Source organism: Lipotes vexillifer, unplaced genomic scaffold, assembly GCF_000442215.2.
Source record: "Lipotes vexillifer unplaced genomic scaffold, Lipotes_vexillifer_v1.1 scaffold802, whole genome shotgun sequence".
NCBI classification, from domain to species: domain Eukaryota; kingdom Metazoa; phylum Chordata; class Mammalia; order Artiodactyla; family Lipotidae; genus Lipotes; species Lipotes vexillifer.
Window position 1 is genome coordinate 1,849,116 of NW_006790237.1, and position 11,868 is coordinate 1,860,983.

Here is an 11,868-nt window from a genome sequence, read left to right on the forward strand (position 1 = left end):
TTCCAAAAGGTTCCTCCTTACCTGTATATAATCAGTTCCCCATCCCCACTTCTTGGCTCCAGGCAACCCTAGTCTGACTTCTGTCCTTAGAGATTAGTATTCCCTTCTTACAAGTTCACAGAAATGGAATCATACAGCTTGTACTCTTTTCTGTCTGGCTTCTTTCACAAGACACACCGTTTCTGAGATTCATCTGTGATGTCACACATATCAGTCGGTCGTTCTTTTGATTACTGAGTAGTATTCCATCCTATGGACATACAATTTGTTTACCTATTCCTGTTGATGAAAATTTCCAGTGTTTCCAGTTTTCCAGATTGGGGTTATTCTGAATAAGGTGGCTGTGAATATTTGTGTGGACATATGCTTTTAGTCCTCATGGGTATATATTACTTCGGAGTGGGATTGCTGAGTCACATGTTTAACTTTATGAAAAACCGATAAACTGTTTTTCAAGGTGATTGCAAGAGGTTTAATGGTGACTCTCAAAAGATATGTCATTGTCCTAACTCCCCAGAACCCACAAACGGGATCGTATTTGGAAAAGGGGTCTTTGCAGATGTAATTGAGTTAAGGATTTCCAGATGAGATCATCCTGGATTTCCAGAGAGTGGTCCCTAAATCCAATGACAGGTATCTTTATAAGAGAAAGGCAGAAGAACAAAAAACAACCTCCCCACACAAACCCCATGTAGGGTCGATTGTAACCAACTTATGCCTATTCAAAGCAAATTAGTGATTTAAAAAAATTGTCCTGCTTACACTTCCTTACCCGGAAACATCTTTCTCTATTCTGGAATAGCTGATACTCATATTTTAGGTCAGTCAATATTAAAGTGATTATGAAGATTCCTAATGCACAAATATATTCTAATAATATATAATAATTAGTAGTAGTTAGAGTCACCATTATTATCCACATTATTAGCTAACATTTGAGTCAGTTACTATATACCAAATACCACGCTAAGTGTCTCACGTGTATTATTTCACTTAATCTGCATAACATTCTTGTGGAGTAGGCATTATCATTTCTCTACCGTACAGTTGAAGAAATTGAGGCGTAGAGAGGTTATATACTTTGCCCAAAGTCACAGAGCTAATACCTGGGGAGGAGAATTTGAGTCTAAGCTCAAATTCAAAGCTCACTTGTGGCGACTTCCCTGGCGGCCCAGTGGTTAAGACTCCATGTTTCCGCTGCAGGGGGCACAGGTTCGATCCCTGGTGGGAGAACTAAGATCTTGCAAGCCGCGTGGTGTGGCCAGAAAAAAACAAAAAAAAAAACCCAAAAACGACAGCAAAAAACAAAGCTCACTCGTGTACCAGATAAACTTGCTGAATGTAGTGGCATCATCAAAGTTGGCAAAAAGAATAAACGAGCAGCATGCCCAATAGAGTATGCCATGTGATTTTGTTGGGGCTGTCAATCAGGGGACCCCCCCATGTTCTCTACTAACAAACCGTTATGACTTCAGGAGATGAATTCACAGCTAGGCAAGAAGGGATGAGTTCCTGAGGGGGTCTGAGCCAATCTAGGTGAGATGGACAGTGGAGGAAGAATCAACCATGGCAGGGGTAAGGGTCAAGAGCAAGCTTGCCAACTGGACACATGCTTAGCTTGAGGTGATGATCCAAGGCCCGAGCAGGACCAATCAGAATCCTTTTCCTGAATGATATGGGAGCAGGGAGAGAAAGACAGACAGAGAGAGAGAGAGAGAGAGAGAGAGACTATCCTAATTTTGTTTCTAATTTTTTTGCAGCTGCAGCAGGTCTTGTTAATTTCCCACCCAACAATCATTCCCCTTTCTGTGCTTCCTTGCTGGCAAGGGCCACATCCCACGATATAGACTAGAAATGACAGATGCTCACCATCCAGACTGCTTTGCAACCCAGGCTGGCCATAGAACCCACTCTGGCAAATGAGAAGGAGAACTCTTCCGGGGAGAAACAAAAGCGAACATGTAAGGGGAGGCCCCTGTCCACATTTTCTGCTTTAGATGTCACCATCTGAGAACACAACATGTGGTACCATTGCAGACAGTTTGTACCCATGAGGGGAAAGCAAAACAATTCTCACAGACGCCAACCCGGTGCCTGACAATGAGCAGCTGAACTAACCCTGGGACTTTGTATCTTTAAAATGTTTGTTAGATGAGCAACCATTTCAGCTCTCTCTGTTTTCTGCAGCTGAAGGCATGATGGCAGACGCAGCTTTATAAGCCTGCAGTTCCAAATGGCCATTTATTACCACCACAAAGATCTGCCTGAGAATGAAGTCAATAAAGGACAAAGCAGAATCACTCGAGCACCCGGATCCAACCATGCCTGAAGTCCTTCTGTACGCTCAGACTTCCCTGGATGTCTTTCCATTCTGCTTGTGGCTTACAGTAGTTTGGGTTGCCTTTTAAAATATTAATTAATTAGTTAATTAATTTTTGGCTGCGTTGGGTCTTCGTTGCTGTGCGTGGGTTTTCTCTAGTTGTGGCAAGCGGGGGCTACTCTCTGTTGCGGTGTGCGGGCTTCTCATTGCAGTGGCTTCTCCTGTTGCAGAGCACAGGCTCTAGGTGCGCGGGCTCAGTAGTTGTGGCACACCGGCTTAGCTGCTCTGCAGCATGTGGGATCTTCCTGGATCAGAGCTCTAACCCGTGTCCCCTGCGTTGGCAGGTGGATTCTTAACCACTGCGCCACCAGGGAAGCCCCTGGGTTGCATTTTGTGTCCTATAATCACAGTGGTCCTGGCCAATGTGAAATTTAGAAAGGCTCAGATAAATCAATTAAATTGCCAAAGGTCACCCAGGCAGTGAATGAACCATTTGTCTGAATGCAGAGCCAGGATGTTCCAACCCAGCTTCCCGGTCCCAGAAAGGACAGGAGCTCTAGATAGAGTGAGACCCACGGTATGTGTTTATTCTGGCATTGATAGCAGCAGCAGTGGGGGGATTGGCCAGACGGGGGGATGTGGTGAACAGAAAGGGTAGACACAGCTATGCATGTGTCTAGGGGAACACGAAGGATTGGTCTGTTGACATTCACGGTGAGAACAAGGGTTAGGACACCAAGTCTTGTACAAACAGCAAAGAGACACAGAGACCTACAGAGGATTGGGGAGGGGGAGGGGTCCCCTAGACATGCACGGCCCCTCGCCTGGATGGGGAGCCCCGGGGAAGGGAGGACAGACACAGTGGAGACTGGATGCCCCCCACCCTGAAACAGGGAGCTGGGCCCTCCTGTCTTCCATCCCCACGCCTCCAGGGGTAGAAGGATGGGCAGGCCCAGCACTGTCCCGCACCACGTGGCTCGGACGTTATGGCTTCGAGGAGATGAATTCACAGTCCGGCCAGGAAGGGATGGGGTCCTGAGGGGGCCTGGTCCGATCCTGAGCTTAGGCCAGACCTGCAGGACCGGGCAGGGAGGAAACATCAGTGATGGCAGAGAGCAGGCCCATGACCTGCTGTAGTTCTGTCACCACCCCAGGGACCCAGGAATCCCGGTCCTGTGTCTCTCCATCCTCAGACCCAGGGGTCCAGCCCCTCCCACCCCCGGTCTGGGTTCCTTACCCCTCACTCTGAGTTCTCTTTCTCTGACAATCCTTTGCTGCCTTTTGTGAAGCTGGTCAAAGTCTTCTCCTGAAAGGGGAAATTCAGAAGGCTCAGGAGTAAGGGACAGAGACAAAACAGTTGCTAATAATCAATCTAATAAGACATCAAACCTGGTTTTTTTTTTGGTTGTGAGTTGCGGCTTGTGGAATCTTACTTCCCCAACCATTGATTGGACCCTCGCCCTCGGTAGTGAAAACACAAGTCCTAACCACTGGACTGCCAGGGAATTCCCTGTTTTCATCACTTACAGTTCTCTTTTTTGCCTGGCTCTGAAGTGATGGGACAAGTGGTACAACAGTCCCATTCTACAGATGCAGAAACTGAGACACAAAGAAGCGGTCAGTGGAAATGTGAGGAGAGATGAGGATACTGGGGTGATGGGGAAGACCCTGCAGGGCCTCTGAGGAGCTGAGACCCAGTCCTGGGGGTGCTGCGGAGCCATGGGAGAGCTGAGCAGAGAAGGGGCAGGGTCAGCTCTGGGAGTAGAAAGATGCTCTGGGGCCACATAACACTACTGGCTGAAAGTCACGGTCAGGGCCAGACTCTGCTGGGGTTCAGCTCCTCTCTGCTTCCAGAGAAGTTTGTGAATAAATGAGTGAGTGAATTAGCAGAGTGAGTGATGGAAGGACGGAGAAGCTGCCATCTGTTTATCCTAGTACAATCACAGTCTTTTCAAAACTCACATCTGAGTTCTGTGCTCAGCCCTTTAAGTCTCCCCGCACCCCCAACCAGGAAAAAAGTCCAAAGCAGGGACAGACTAGTCAATTCCAAGTGAGGAACTGGCTCCTAGTGTAAAATTTAAGTTGCATCCAAACTCAGCAATCAAGATAAATGCTATTGTAATGCAATTTAAAAAAAAAACAAAAAAAAATCCATGATGAGCAAAATACAAATTTTAAATAAAAGCCAGTCCTGTGCCATTTTAAATGAAACTTGTTTTATTTAAAATTTATTTAAAATTAAAATTTATTTAAATTGTAAATAAGGGGCAGTTCCTGGGCTCAAGAACTGGAGATGAAAGGAGAAATATGCATCTGATTTTTCTGTATTAAAAATGTTTTTTCGTGGCGTATTAAAATAATTGAGAAAATATTGAAAAAAAAGAAGAGTAAGTGTATTGAAATTCATATTTTCTTAAGTTTAAATGTTTAATTTATACCCTACAAAGAATTTAGTATAATTTTACTTACTTGGCTTTAGTGACAGCAAATTCATCAACAGCTTCAAAAGCTACTGCTTTTCTTGGTTTCAAATGAGAGAACCACGTTTGAAAATTTCTCTTGACCAAGTAATGATCTTAAATTTTTAATTTAAAAATTGTCAGGCTGGTTCTTGCGTGACCCACAAGGCCTCTTGGGATCTGCTCGTACCCCTTCTTTGTCTGCTCCAGGCTCACCGCTGACATCAGCCTCCTCGATGATTCCGAGGAACAGGAACGGGCAGCCTTGCCCTCTCCCTACAATCTTTTTCACCTGAACCCATTCCTTTTCAACCTCCAGGCCTCTGCTCAAATGTCACCTCCTCCAAGAAGCCCTCCATGACCCCCTAATCTAAAGGGCATCCTCCATCCCCCACCCAGATTCCCTCTACCTCCCAGATTCCAAAACGTTTTGGACCACAACTGACAGGGAGAAAAATAAATTAACACTATGATCCTTGGTTTGCTGCCCTGTGAAAATGTCTGTTCTGTTCTATTTCAACTTTATTTTCTTATTCATTTCAATTTTCACAGCCTGCTTTAAATAACAAATGAAGAAAGCCCCGCTCTATTTTATCACCTAGTGTTTTCCTTTTGTTTGGGACTTAGCACCATGGGTAATAATAATAATAGTAGCTGACTATTTACTGAGCCCTTACTAAGAGGCAGACACTTAGTCCTGCATTAACTCACTGAATCTTCACATCTATCCCAACAATAGGTGTTATTAACGGTCCCATCTCCCAACAGAGGAAATTGAGGCACAGAGAGTTCAAGTAACTTGCTCTAAATCACACAGCTAGAGATGGTAGAGCGGGGGCTCGAACCTACGCTGACTCCACAGCCCACAGAAACGGGACGCGTTGCGTGAGTGAAGGGGCAAACGCGGTGGGAGGGACGTCGGGTGGCGCCCACGCACCTCCACCAGCTGGTGCCAGTGTTCCACGGGCTTGCGCGGGTTGGCCAGCATCTCGGCCCAGTGCTCGCGGCCGTGGGGGTCGGCGGCGTCGGGACCCACGCGGCACACGCCGATCACCTCGTTGTGCCCGATGCTGGGGGTCAGGGGTGGGGGGTCGGTAAGCACCTGAGAGGGGGGGAGGCAGGCCCGGCCCCGCCCCCCGCCCTCACCCCCACCACCCCGCGCCCTCACCAATCATAGTCCACCACCGCGATGCTGAGCCCCACGTTCTCCACGCTCTCGGGGGCCACGTCGAAGACCAGCGCCTCGTTGTACGTGGGGTTCAGCGTGTTCTTCTTGATCGAGGTTTTCCGCTTCTTCAAACGCCGCCCCTCGCTGATCAGAGAGGCCTTCACGTAGGGGTCTGGGTGCGGTTGTGGAGAGCACTGAACCTCGACTTCCTCAGACCCGACCGTGGGCCCCAGACCCCTCTTTTCCCAGCCCCAAGGGTCTGGATCCGCAGCCTTTTTCCCCCCAGCCCCTCCTCCCTCAGACCCAGGGGTCCCAGCCCCTCCCCCCCTTCAGACGCCCGTGCCTTCCCGGAACCCACCTGAGAAGCCGGTGAGGTCCATTGCTTTGAGGTTAGAGGCTTTGATGATGGTCACGGTGAGGCGCCCGGCGGTGGGGAGGTAGCAGAGTGAGAAATTGAGCTCCCCAAGATCTGCTTTTTCCTGCAGTTGGGGAAAGAGGGTCAGCAATGCCTTGCCTCAGCCTCCCTCCGTCTCTCCCTGACTTTCTCTCCCATCCCCGGACTCCAGCTCTACTCTCACGTCTCCAGGGCTCAGGTTTCTGATCCACTTAACAATCTGACTTCGGGCCAAACCTGGTAACTCCTCGGCCACAGCTGCCTGCCACCGTCAAATCCTATTTGTTCTGCAGGGAAGACTGGAAGAGGCATGGGTGGGGGGGAGAGAGCGGGAGAGAGCAGGAGACGGACAGAAAGAGGGAGAGAGAGAGAGAAGAACACGGTGAGAAACAGACTGAGACAGAGATGCAAACTCTGAGAGATACAGCCAGAAAGACAGACCCACAGAGTTCTAAAGTCAGACCCAGAGGAGAGAGGGGTGGTAGAGACGCAGACAGGGGAGCACAGAGGGGGTGGGTAGGAGGAAGAGGGGCATAGACTCAGAGGGAGCACCGAGGCCTGGGAGGCGACAGAGTCCCCAAGGGGCAGGACTAGAGATCCAGAGAGGGGGACAGAGACTTGGTGGGGGGTATGGAGACCCAGAGAGAGTGACAGAGACCCAGAATGAGAGGGGAGGGGAAAAGACCCAGAGAGAGAGAGAGAGAAACAGAGGCAGAGACCTACATCAAGAAAGGGACAGAGATCCAGAGAGAGTGGGGCAGAGAAAAGACACAGAAAGGTCAGTCTCAAGGCAGGAGACAGCCAAGAACCAGACAGAGGTTACAAGGAAGGCAGACCCTTCGCTGTGACACACACAGATGGACCTGGAGCAGTGGCCAGAGCTAGGGGACCTATGACCCGCCTGCCCCATCCTTCAGCCTCATCCCGGCCCCTCGCCTCCCAACCACACTGTTAGGAGCCCAGGTCCCTAGACTCCCCACTCAGTCCCCTGAGGCTTTGCCCAGGCTGTTCCCTTGGCTTAAATGCCCTTCTTCCCCATCTCCTCTCAGCCAACAAGCCTCGGCTTAGCTGTCACCTCTACCCACAAGCTCCCAGATTCCCTGCAGCCCTGAGCAGATGCTACCACTGTGTGTCCCCGTAATGCTGGCCCCTGACAGCAAACTGTGTGACAACCTAGACCCACAGCTCCCGAGGACTGTCTGGGGTCCCTGGGTCTTGATCCTGAAAAAACCAGTTGTTGAAGGAATGCATGAATAAATGAAAGAATGAGCGATACCTGGAGTGATCAGGAGGGGGAGAGAGAAGGAGAGGTGACAAAAGGAGACAAAGATGGATGCAGGAGGGTGCCTTCGGGTGGGGCTGCCTCGGGGAATGACAGGGAGCGGGGCTAGGTGGGTCCTGGGGATCAGGACCCTACAACTAGGCACGTGGTTCTCACAGGCTGGGCTCGGGGGACTGAGCAAGCAGGCTCTGGAGAGTCCAGCGAAGGGTACTTTAGGAAGAGCCATGGGCACCTGGTTCAACCGAGTCATTGTACATATGGGGAAACTGAGGCTCGGAGAAGGGAAGGACCTTGAGTGGGGCCATCAGGTGGGCAAAACCAGCCCTCTCGTGATATGAGGACAGGGCTCACCCAGCCCTGACACACACAGCTACCCCAGATTAGCAGAGAGCTGGAATGTTGGGAAACCCACAGATTGGAACTGAGAGGGCTGAGGAGTTGGGAGGGTGTGAAGTTTGGGGCGTGGAAGGGGTCAGGACACCCAACGAAGACCTAGGGGCTGGCTTTGGGGAAGGATTGGATATACAGGAGAATGAGGTTGTAAGAAATGAGGAAGGGGCCCATGGGGGGTGTTGGGGGAATTGGGGAGATGTCAGGATATTGGGGATCCCAGTATGTCCGAGGCTTGGGGCATCAGGCTATCCTAGTGGAGACCATGAAGAGACAGAGGATTAGATTATATTCGAGAATCTGAAAGTCAGGGGTTTGAAACAAAATGTTCAGAGATCAGAGGGGTTGGGGGAGTTCGGGAAGTCTGGGAATTGGAAAATTGGGAGGTTGTGAGGGGAAGGAAGTTGGGAAAACAAAAGCCAAGAACTTTGGGCTTGGGAAGTTGGAGGGTCAGGAATCTAGGGCCAGAGGGCAGAAGTCATGTGGTCATGGCATGGAAGTTTGACAAAGCTGGCCGGTGGGTACATGGGCGTCTATTACAGTTTTCTCAATGGTTACCATCAGATGTCAACGGGGTGGGGGGGGTGAGGTGCTGGTGTCAGAAGTTGGGAAATCTGGGGCCCAGTTATATTAATAGTTGACAAAGTGTGGATGGGGAATGGGGGTCCATTATATCGGTCTCTATTCTTGCTTGTACGTTTGCAATATCTTAACAACAAAACAGAAAACTCCAGGATCAAGGAGTTACAAGGTTATGAAGTGGGGGGCAAGGAGATGGCAAACTGAGGGGTCCCAGGTTCCCGGGGTGGGGGATGCAGCAGCCACTGACCGAGCCGCCCTCCACGACGTCCCTCCACAGCGGGCGGCCGGGGGGCCGCTCAGCCAGCTCGAGGAGGTTGTCTAGAACCACCTGGCCGATGAGGTCGTGCCGGGAGAAGCGGTCAAAGTCATAGACGCTGAAGTGCAGTTTGCGCTGGGCCAGCTCAGCCAGGGGCACGGAGAACTGAAAGGTCTCATTGAACACGGGGTTCAGGGTCTTCCTGTGTACCTAGAGGGGGTGGGCGACGAAGGGAGACAGACACTATGCCCACCAGCCCCTCCTGCCCGGGACCCAGATGTCTGGACCCCTACCCCATCCTTCCTCAGACCCAGGAATCTGGAACCCCAGCCCCTCCTCCCTCAGACCCAGGAGTCCCCGCCCCCAACCCCTCCTCCCTCAGACCCAGGAGTCCAGGCCCCCAGCCCCTCCTCCCTCAGACCCAGGAGTCCCCGCCCCCAACCCCTCCTCCCTCAGACCCAGGAGTCCCGGCCCCCGGCCCCTCCTCCCTGGGACCCGGATGTCCAGCCCACCACTCCGGACCTTCGTCTGAAACTTTTTCTTGCGGTCAGGCAGCAGGTAGATCTTGACGTAGGGGTCTGAGAAGCCATTGGAGTCCTTGGCCGGGAGGTCCAAGGCCTGCAGGATACGCACCACCAGCTGGTCGGAGCCGTAGAGGTACCTCAGGGCGAAGCTGATGCGGCCGCAGGGCGCCCCCGTGCCGGCCTCTCCGGAACCTGGGGCGCCGCCGCCCCGCCGGCCGCCGGGTCCAGTGCCCTGGTACAACTCCGGCTTGATCTGTCCGATGAGCTTGGCTTTTTCCTCACCGCCTGGTAAGGGTAAGGGTAGGGCGGGCGGCCGCTCCTCACTGCCCGGATCCGGCTGGGAGCTCAGGGTCTGTTGGGTGAGGGGCCGCGGCAGGGCCGGGTACCTGCGGGGTGGGGAAGACAAGGCGGAGTCAGTGGCTCCGATCTTTGCTGCATCTGAAGACCTGGGAGGCTCCTCCCTGCCTCCTCCCCAAACCCCATAGCCAGGCGTCCACAGATCCCCACCTTTGCCCACTGTGACCTTGAGCGAGGCACTCGAATTCTCTGAGCCACAGTTTCCCCATCTGTGTGAGGAGGGTGACCTATCCCCTTTTCTAAGCTAGCTCCACCCCAGACCTGGGCTTGCACCAGCCTCTAGAAGCCTCCTTCTGACCTCAAGGGGTGACCCAGAATAGCCTCTCTATGGACCCCTGGGGCCTCACACAGCCCAGACCCCCTGGTCCTGCACCTGCCCTTCTTCAAGTCTCCCTAACCCGTCCTAAGTCCCAGCCTCATGCTCTCCCACCTGACCATCGCTCCCCCTTTCTTTCTCTCTCAACTTCCTTTTCTGGCTGTCTGTGTTTGTAGAACACTCTGGAAGCCCAAAGCTCTATCCTTAACCATCTTTGCCGTCTTCTCCCCTTCTCACTCACACGCTTTCCCTGGACAAGCTCAGCTGTGCCCCAGGTTTCCACGGCCATCCAGCCTGATGTCTGCTAAATCTGTCTTCTGAGCTCCAGCCTGGTTCAGCCCACAGCGTCAGCTGCCCATCAGACACCACATACACCTCGTGTTCCCTGCTGGGCTCAGTGCCTCCTCCCAAGCCCACTCGCTCTCCCAGTTCCCCAGAATCCACCTAGATTTGCAGGTCAGACACCTGGGGCCATCGTCATCTCCTCTCTCCCCTGCAATCCTTTCCCTCCCATCTCCTGAATTTCCCCATCCCTGTGGTCCCTGCTCATCCATCCTCTCCCACATGGACCATCACACCCGGGCCCCTAGTGATGGGCAGTCATGACTGGACATGGCAGCCCCAGATGCGCTGAGAGGCAGGCATGAGGCTGGGGGAAGTGGGAGGGCACCAAGCCGTGGAAAGGGATGCCGGCTGAGATGCCTTCAGCTACTGATCGGTGGCCCATTCCCTGCTCCCAGAGTGACTTTGAGGAGGTCATTAACACCCTCTGGGCCTCAGTTTCTTCATCTGTATAATGGGGGAAGGAGGAACTCAGACTGGTGTATCCATCAACCTCTGGAAGGCCTCCCCAGAGACCTCAAACTATATTTTCCATGAGCCCTTGGCCAGCCCCCTGGACAAGAGCCACCTATGAACCTCTGGAGCCCAAGACAATCCTTCCCGGAGGCACTTTTCCCCAGATGCTCCCCCGGGCCCCTCCCATTCAACAAGACCCAGATAAGCTCAGGGTCTCCCTCAAACCCACTGCTCTTCCGCTGACGGCCCCACCATTCACCCAACCAATCACCAGGCCAGACCCCTGGGTGCTGTCCTTACCTCCTCCCACCGCCTTCTCCCCACAGCTGTCAGCCCCCAGTTCCATCCCTGACTCTCGGCGCCCTGACTCTCTCTACCTCATCTCCTCCTCCACCATCCCCAGTTCAGCCTTGTTGTCTCCTGCCTGGACTCTTGGTATCCAATCTGTCTCTCCAGTCTGTCCCCTGTGTGGCCCCAGAGCGGTCTTTCTACCCAGAGCTGACCTCCTCTGCTCACAGCCCTTTGTGGCTCCCCAGTGCCCTAGGACAGAGTCCCAACCACTCAGTCCAGCATTCAGGACCCTGTGTGAACTGGTCCTACCCACGTCCCCTAGGCTGCTTTACTGCAGCCCTGGCCTGGCTGGATAGGGACAGCTGATTTGGGGACCCACTTCCCCTGGATTGTGAGTGACATGAGCGCAGGGTCTGTCTGCCATGCTCACCTCTATTCTTTTCGAACACCCAGCTCAGCTCTAGCTCATATTAGGTGCTCAGTATACATGTACAGAATGATGAATAATGGATGGATGAACTGCAGGTCCCACCACCAATCCAGGCTTAGGGAGAAAGAGATGAATTGCTTTGTGCCTCAGGGACTCAGGGGTCTAATCTCCATTCTCTTCCACCTTCCTGATCCCAGAGTCCTGTCCTTGGCCTCCTCCTTCCTCTGGATCCAAGAACCTAGACCTCTAGCCCCCTCCTCCCTCCAACTCAGGAGTCTGGAGCCCTAGCCTCCTCTTTCCC

General features: G+C 52.5%; 1 protein-coding gene across 1 annotated transcript in view; it reads right to left on the reverse strand.

The window, feature by feature from the left end:
- Positions 1 to 2,903: 2,903 nt before the first annotated feature.
- SYT3 (synaptotagmin 3) overlaps positions 2,904 to 11,868 on the reverse strand; it is a 13,293-nt gene continuing 4,328 nt past the window's right edge. Inside the window, exons 3-9 of the mRNA XM_007463417.1 lie at positions 9,374 to 9,761; positions 8,843 to 9,061; positions 6,306 to 6,426; positions 5,948 to 6,119; positions 5,717 to 5,849; positions 3,558 to 3,626; positions 2,904 to 3,393 (exon numbers count right to left, since the gene is read on the reverse strand). Coding sequence (XP_007463479.1) covers positions 3,561 to 3,626; positions 5,717 to 5,849; positions 5,948 to 6,119; positions 6,306 to 6,426; positions 8,843 to 9,061; positions 9,374 to 9,761 — 1,099 coding nt within the window. The 3' untranslated portion in view covers positions 2,904 to 3,393; positions 3,558 to 3,560. The remainder of the gene's footprint in view (positions 3,394 to 3,557; positions 3,627 to 5,716; positions 5,850 to 5,947; positions 6,120 to 6,305; positions 6,427 to 8,842; positions 9,062 to 9,373; positions 9,762 to 11,868) is intronic.